The 8,615-nt window shown below is 41.6% G+C and overlaps 1 protein-coding gene across 1 annotated transcript; it reads left to right on the top strand.

The window, feature by feature from the left end:
• The first annotated feature begins 5,097 nt into the window (after positions 1–5,097).
• Positions 5,098–6,894, top strand: LOC116810518 (bromodomain-containing protein 9-like). The gene is given in 2 exon segments (XM_032755104.2): positions 5,098–5,337; positions 5,339–6,894. Coding segments are annotated over 2 exon segments (1,779 nt in total). The 3' UTR covers positions 6,878–6,894.
• Positions 6,895–8,615: the final 1,721 nt, after the last annotated feature.

Here is an 8,615-nt window from a genome sequence, read left to right as displayed (position 1 = left end):
ATACCACCTGATCAGAAAGTCTACATCTAATTTTTGATTTTGAACTTGGAAATTAGGCAGCATGAATTAGGCAGAAAAAATAAATTTGAAAAATTGTACAGCTCAGATTCTGAGGTTGATTTAGGAACTACTATTCAAGCCATCAGAGAAAGATTTTGCAGTTAATTACTAAAACATTTAATACTTCTGGGCATGAATAAAAGTATAAACAGTGAGCCGAGATCACACCACTGCACTCCAGCCTGGGCAACAGAGCAAGACTCCATCTCAAAAAAAAAAAAAAAAAGTATAAAAATGTAGTCTTGATCTAATATTTTCAAAAACATACTAAAGGGACCATTCAATGGAGCAGACATTTAACAATAATCTTCTGCCAAATTCTGGGGCTGGAAAGATGAATAAGACATAGGTGCTCCCCTTTCAGTCACTCAAAATTTAGAAACCTCATAATATATCATTGTAATTTTATATGGGAAGCAATAAAAGAATTACGTACATGATGCTGAAATAGTATATAGAAGGAACGGCTTCTTAGGAGATAAATGTTTGATTGACTTTGAAAGATGAAAAGGTAATCAGAGTGGAAAAAACTTGCCAACCAAGAAAACAAATAATAAAGGCCTTGAAATAGTAAGAAACTTGGAGAGATATAGGAAAGGCAATAAACGTGCTATTGCTACAACATGACTTTGAAGTGACTACAGAACTAGTAGCTAGACTCAGGGCCGTATCAAAAATGCTTCTTATGCTATAATAAGGAATTTTAACTTAATCTTACAGGTCAGCATTTCCTAAGCTATCTACCCTAAGAACAAAAAGCTCCTTTGAGGAATTTCTATAAATGTTCATGCTCAACCCAATAAGCCTGAGAAATACTGCATACTAAAATTCTACGTAGTAGACATTACAGGTGAGGGCCAACATCTATTTCACCACCTTTTCAATAAAGTTTCATTGCAGCTTGAGGAACTGATTCCATCTCCAGAGAAGGGCCCTGATGAGTCTAAGCAAATATAATATGTCTCCCTTGCCCAAAATTGGTAAAGGAACTGTGACCTAGGCCAATCAGCACGGGACATTCTCCTGGTGACAGTTACTAGTCCAGAGTTGGACCTAAACAATTACAGTTGGCCCTGAAACAACATGGAAGTTAGAAGCACCAACCCTACACAGAGACAGAAATCTGCATATTACTTTTGTCTCCAAAAACATAACTACTAACAGTCTACTGCTGACCAGAAGAAGCCTTGCCCATAATACTAAGAAACTGTTATTTTTAAAAATCATAAAGAAAATACATCTACTACACATTAAGTGTAAGTGGATCATCATAAAGCTCTTCATCCTCATCATCTTCACGTTGAGTAGGCTGATGGGGAGGAATAGAAAGGGAAGGGATCTGTCTTGCTGTCTCAGAGGTGGCAGATTGGGGAGGAAATTCAAATATAAATGAATTCAAGCAGTTCAAACCTGTGTTGTTCAAGGGTCAATTGTACATCAGACTGAACAGAAGTACTATTGTTCCATGATTGTGGAAAAACACTCTCTTTCTCTCCCAGAAGGCTTAAGTGAGAATAAATACAGCTTAAATGCTATAGGAAATGGGCAATGATCCTATGACTACAAGAACCAATCTTGGGATGATATAAGGGTAGATGGCAGAGCAAAAGGTGAAAGAACTAGTCTTTGATGCCATCGTTGAATTGCTGGATCAACCAGTGCTAAAGAGAAGAATAAGACCTCATTTATAATGTCAACAGGGTCATTCATTCTTACAGGGAAGAAGGCACATATACAGTAATTTCAAAACACTTTAAAAGGTACTATAGTAGGCCAGGCAAAGTGGCCCACACATGTAATCCCAGCACTTTAGGGGCCAAGGTAAGAGGATCGCTTGAGCCCAGGATTTCAAGATCAGCCTGGGCAACATAGTAAGATCCCATCTCTACAAAAAAAAAAAATTAATTAGCAGGGTGTGGTGGCATGCCTGTAATCCTAGCTACTTGGGAGGCTAAGGCAGGAGGATCACGTGGCTGGGAGGTCAAGGCTGCAGTGAGCTGTGATCACAACACTATACTCTAACCTGGGCGACAGACCAAATTGTGTCTCAAAAAGAAATTAAAAAATAAAAATAAAATAAATGAAAAGTCCTGTAGTAAATTTTAGTACAGAAATGAAAAAACAAAGAAGAGGAGACTGACTCTCTTTGTTTTTTGTCTCTCCTCTTCTTTCTAGTCAAGGCCAGAAAAAGCTTTACATGCATTTCACCTAAATCTTGAGTAATGTACAGGAGTCCACAGTCTACAAGTTCAATTTGTTTTCACACACTGATATATTTAGCATTTTATATTATAGCCAAATAGTCATAAAATTATGAGAAGTAAAATCATTTTTAAAACAGAGGTGCTGACAAGTTGCATATGAATTTAAAATGCATTAAACATAGTTTATGATTTAGTCTCATTATACATAGTAGGATTGAAAAGGGAGTTTTTTAGATCTAACAGTCTAAGAAGACATAAAACACCTAGAATAAAATAAAGATTTGGAACTACTCATGCATATTTTTTTCTGCATTTTAAACAACATACTGTCATTGTAAAAATCATGTGATTTTATCTCCTATTTTTTCAGTTTTGCATTTATATTTTATTTTACAGATACCATTCTATACAGTGGAATTTCACTATTTGCCAGAGTTTAATGCCACTTCACACATACCAATAGCCAGTCGTGATACAATTTAAATTGCTTGAAAAGGATTTTGTGATGGGCAATATAAAAGGCCGTGACTGGGATCCTTTGAATATGTAGTCAAACTTTTTAGTTCTCATTAATACAATAAGCCTTGTAATCACTGTTCAGCAAACTATATCGTTAATGTTGAGTTATCTTCCCATAAGTAAAATGTCAATTGTGCCATAAATGCCACTTGACTTGGGTTTTGGTTTTGCTTAAAAAAAAAGGTATACAAATTATAATTGATGATATTATTTTTTGCCTGAAAACACCAAACCTAGCAAGCTTTGTTTCCCCACCTAATAATTTAAGTGTGCTCTTACACAGAAACATTCTGAAGAGTTTCTCACCACATAATAAAACAAAGTGTTATATTATCCTTATGACTCGTCAAAACCGAGGAATCGGAAAGAGACAGCCTGAAAAGGAAAACCACATCAAAGTGGTTTTACTTCCAGGAAAACGATTTGATCATTTAAAAATTTTTAAACTATTTTTCATATTTAATTGAATTTTTTAACCTAAGTTGTTGCAGATTGAAACATTCTCACCTATTTTATCTTAGCAAAATGGAGATAAATGTAAAAATGCCATGTGCATTCTTTATTTAAAATGACTCTTCTTTGTGGAATAGAGGCTTTAGACATAAAGTTCTTCATCTATAGCAATATTTTGACTATCTTTATGCTGGAATCTTTATTCTGACAGTTGTGCAGCTGTACAGGTTTGCAGCTTTCTGAGCTAAACTCAAGAGGCTCTGAGTCCATGCCAGCTGTCTTTCAATTTCACATCAACTCTCTTGGTGTTTTGTCAGTTTAAAGCTTTTGCAAAGTTTGCAGGGCCTGAATTCATTAGATAAGGGAAATGAGTCATCTAAATCTTACCCAACCTCAACTGCCATAGACACTCACTATTGTAAATTTCCTTCAAGACTGAATTAGAAAATAGACCCCATGGGTTTTTGTCAGTGTTGGTATTTGATGATACCCTTGTAACAGCAGCTGCTGAAGCTGTGTGTACTTCAATAAAAAATTTCTATTTTAAATTCCCTTTCCTTCATATTTTCTACATAAAATTGGAAGGCAACAGCTGCAATAATAAGGGCAAAAAGGTCATTTAAAGTTCAGTTCACGAGGCACATGATAGGCAACAAACTCATCACAAAGGCACTTTTTAAAAATAATTATTGTTATTAGAAACAAAATCCATCTTGTTTTTAAAGAATTCTGCAGCATCTTAAAACAGATAAGAAACAGATTGTCAAGGATAGTTAAGTTGGAACACAAAGCTTCAACAAACAAAAGGATTTGACAATTCCTCTGGAAGTGAGGAGCAGCCTTATTATCACAAGCCATCGCATTGATCTATATTTTGGTACAGGAGGATCTTAGATCTGCAGCCCTTGCCACATGTTGTTATTAGAAATATTTAAGTGCATGCCTGTATTTTAAACTGAAGGGGAAAAAAACCAATACTACATGGAACAGAAAAAAAGTATTGATAACATTCTGTAAGACTACAAATAAATGAGTGCTTCATCCCACAAAGATTAAAATCTGTATAAATTTTGCCTTCTGGAAGTACTTTCCAAGACAGTGAGGAAAGAAAACATGAAGTATCAAAACAGGAGAAATTACAGAGAAATAGAAATTGCCTGCAATAGAATTTCAGGTTATGTTAACCAAATGACATTTATTGCCAATTGCTTTTCTACAACTAAGCTATTACAGCACAGTGTGACCTAAAGCATGGTCTTCAGAATTACAAAGAGCCACTTAGAATGTATATGATTTGGGGATGCTATTCTTACTTTCTGGGCCTTAGTTGCCTTGTTTGCAAAATGGGGATAATATCCAGTTCATGATGCCATGAAATAAAATGCATGTCAAGTATCTGGCATATAGTTTATGAGCAAAAAATGCTAACTATTAATTTTTAATGGCCCTGTAATCCCAGCACTTTGGGAGGCACAGGCAGGTGGATTACCTGAGGTCAGGAATTCGAGACCAGCATGGCCAACATGGTGAAACTCGGTCTCTACTAAAAATACAAATATTAGCCTGGCGTGGTGGCAGGCGCCTGTAGTCCTAGCTACCTGGGAGGCTGAGGTAGAAGAATCACTTGAACCTGGGAGGCAGAGGTTGCTATGAGCCAAGATGGCACCACTGCAGTCCAGCCTGGGTGACAGAGTGAGACTCCATATCAAAAAAAAATTAATGGATGCCATAGTGTAAAAACTTTGTAAGTGTAGGCAGCGAGCGCGGGCGGCCAGCTAGGGCCAGGGGGCAGTGGCGGCCACGGTCCGGCCAGGTCCCCGCTGCTCCCGGCCCCCGCCCCAGGCCCGTCGCCGGCGCTGCCATGGGCAAGAAGCAAAAGAAGCACAAGGCCGAGTGGCGCTCGTCCTATGAGGATTATGCCAAGAAGCCCCTGAAGCTAGTCCTCAAGGTCGGAGGAAGTGAAGTGACTGAACTCTCAGGATCTGGCCACAACTCCAGTTACTATGATGACAGGTCAGACCATGAGCGAGAGAGGCACAAAGAAAAGAAAAAGAAGAAGTCCGAGAAAGAGAAGCATCTGAACGATGAGGAAAGAAGGAAGCAAAAAGGAAGAGAAGAAGCGGAAGCGAGAGAGGGAGCACTGTGACACGGAGGGAGAGGCTGACGACTTTGATCCTGGGAAGAAGGTGGAGGTGGAGCCGCCCCCAGATCGGCCAGTCCGAGCGTGCTGGACACAGCCAGCCGAAAATGAGAGCACACCTATTCAGCAACTCCTGGAACACTTCCTCCGCCAGCTCCAGAGAAAAGATCCCCATGGATTTTTTGCTTTTCCTGTCACGGATGCAATTGCTTCTGGATATTCAATGATAATAAAACATCCCATGGATTTTGGCACCATGAAAGACAAAATTGTAGCTAATGAATACAAATCAGTTACGGAATTTAAGGCAGATTTCAAACTGATGTGTGATAATGCAATGACATACAATAGGCCAGATACCGTGTACTACAAGTTGGCGAAGAAGATCCTTCACGCAGGCTTTAAGATGATGAGCAAACAGGCAGCTTTTTTGGGCAATGAAAATACAGCTGTTGAGGAACCTGTCCCTGAAGTTGTATCACTACAAGTAGAAACTGCCAAGAAATCCAAAAAGCCGAGTAGAGAAGTTATCAGCTACATGTTCAAGCCTGAAGGGAACGCCTGCAGCTTGACGGACAGTACCGCAGAGGAGCACGTGCTGGCGCTGCTGGAGCACGCAGCTGACGAAGCTCGGGACAGGATCAACCGGTTCCTCCCAGGCGGCAAGATGGGCTATCTGAAGAGGAACGGGGACAGGAGTCTGCTCTACAGCGTGGTCAACACAGCCGAGCTGGACGCTGATGAGGAGGAGACCCACCCAGTAGACTTGAGCTCGCTCTCCAGTAAGCTGCTCCCAGGCTTCACCACGCTGGGCTTCAAAGACGAGAGAAGAAACAAAGTCACCTTTCTCTCCAGTGCCACTACTGCGCTTTCGATGCAGAATAATTCAGTATTTGGCGTCTTGAAGTCGGAGGAGATGGAGCTGCTCTATTCAGCCTACACAGATGAGGCAGGCGTGCAGTGTGCGCTGAGCCTGCAGGAGTTTGTGAAGGATGCTGGGAGCTACAGCAAGAAAGTGGTGGACAACCTCCTGGACCAGATCACAGGCGGAGACCACTCCAAGACGCTCTTCCAGCTGAAGCAGAGAAGAAATGTTCCCATGAAACCTCCAGATGAAGCCAAGGTTGGGGACACCCTAGGCGACAGCAGTGGCTCTGTTCTGGAGTTCATGTCGATGAAGTCATATCCCGACCTCTCCGTGGATATCTCCATGCTCAGCTCTCTGGGGAAGGTGAAGAAGGAGCTGGACCCTGACGACAGCCATTTGAACTTGGATGAGATGACCAAGCTCCTGCAGGACCTTCACAAAGCACAGGCGGAGCACGGCGGCTCTCAGCCATCATCCAACCTCAGCTCCCTGTCCAACGCCTCCGAGAGGGACCAGCACCACCCGGGAAGCCCTTCTCACCTGAGTGTCAGGGAGCAGCCAGACGTCACCCACGACCCCTATGAGTTTCTTCAGTCTCCAGAGCCTGCGGCCTCCACCAAGACCAAACTCTAGACCACCTTCAGCTCTTTTATTTTTTTAGTTTTATTTTGCACTTGTAGAGTTTTTGTCATCAGACAAGGACTTTGATCTTGCCCCCTCTGGCATGCAGGAAGCAGCCCCGGTGAGGTAATGAATTGTCTGTGGTATCATGTCAGCAGAGTCTCCAAGCCCCGTGAACCCTGAGGAGTGGAGTCATACGCGAAGGCCATATGGCCATTGTGTCAGCAGAGAGTCCCTGTACACAGCCCCGTGAACCCTGAGGAGTGGAGTCACACGTGAAGGCCATATGGCCAACGTGTCAGCAGAGAGAGTCTCTGTACACAGCCCCGTGAACCCTGAGGAATGTGGCCAGGCCGCAGAGCTGCGTGCAGTCTGTGTCCAAGCATCATGTGTGGCTCCAGGCCTTGTTTCTGCCAGCGTAGACACCTCTGTCTGCCCCACTGTCCTGGGGTCGCTCTTGGGAGGCACAGGCATGGGTGTGTCTGGCCTCATTATCAGTCCTGCGTGTTCCTGTCATAGTTTGTGTTTCCCAGGCAGGCCAGGGTAGGGGCCTCGCAGGGGCCAGTGGGAAGCACGGGGCCAGGCAGGGGTGAGGAGAGCTCCCCTGTTTTCTGTTTAATTGATGACCCCGAGAAAGGAGTGCATTCTGCCTGCCCGTTACAGTGGAGTGTTCCGTGTCCATAAAACGTTTTCTAACCAGGAAAAAAAAAAAAACTTTGTAAGTATATTGCTGCTGTCTCAATTTATAACCCAGAGTAATCATTAAACCTATTCCTGGGGGAAATTTGGGGAAACTAGAGTGTTTATTGAAGCTCTCTTTGTGTATATCACTCATTGCCCTCTTGTGATGGGGAAGGAAAATACACGTAATAAAGAATTTAAGACATCTAACAAGTCAACTAGATACTTACTAGAGAGGCCCACAAGCTCTAATAATGCTGTCCAATAGTGCTTTCTCCAATGAATGGAAATGTTCCATATCTGCACCATCAAATATGATAATGACTAGATACATGTGACTACTGAGCATGTGAAATGTGGCTAGTGCCAACTGAGTAAATAAATTTTTATTTTATTTTAAATAATTCAAACATAAACAGCCATATGTGGCTAACACTATCATATTGTGTAGCACATCTCTGATTGACACTTTCATTAGAACTTCTTAGGGAACATAAGAGAAAAGTAGATCTGAGTGAATAAAAATTCAGTAAAGATATCAAAAGGCCTCTTCCCTTAATGCAATCCCTGGATCTTTAGAAAAATGTTACTTACTGAGCTGTGATGCATCAAAACTTCTAATGGAATCAGCAGGGACTTTGCCAAGTAATATGAGAGAAGTGATGAGCTACTCAGATAGTTCTGCCAAAGTATGGTGGAGAGCTCTGCCCAAATATGGCAGAGACAATTGTCAGCTGCTTGATAAGATGAAAAATAGCAGGACTCTTTAGAACTGCCATTGTCATAAGCTTTCCAAAGAGGTATCCCTGACAGAACCCAATGCTTTCAGGAGCCACCTCCAGCAGAATCAATGCTTGACAATAAACAAGGAGTCATTGTTAGGGTTGGTTTGCAAAGACACAGTCACATCTTGGAAATCCTCATCTCCTCTACTTTCAGTTGGATGTTATCCTTGTAGAAAAAGGATGTGTGACCTAACATATGTTAGGATGTAAACTAACATATTCATAGGTCCTAGATATTAGGACAGCTTTAAGGGGCCATTATTCTGCCTAACCCTCATATATAC

The sequence above is a fragment of the Hylobates moloch genome, unplaced genomic scaffold, assembly GCF_009828535.3.
Source record: "Hylobates moloch isolate HMO894 unplaced genomic scaffold, HMol_V3 SCAFFOLD_1, whole genome shotgun sequence".
NCBI classification, from domain to species: Eukaryota; Metazoa; Chordata; class Mammalia; order Primates; family Hylobatidae; genus Hylobates; species Hylobates moloch.
The sequence above is the reverse complement of the archived record's forward strand: the minus strand, read 5'-3'. Positions and strand labels throughout refer to the sequence as shown.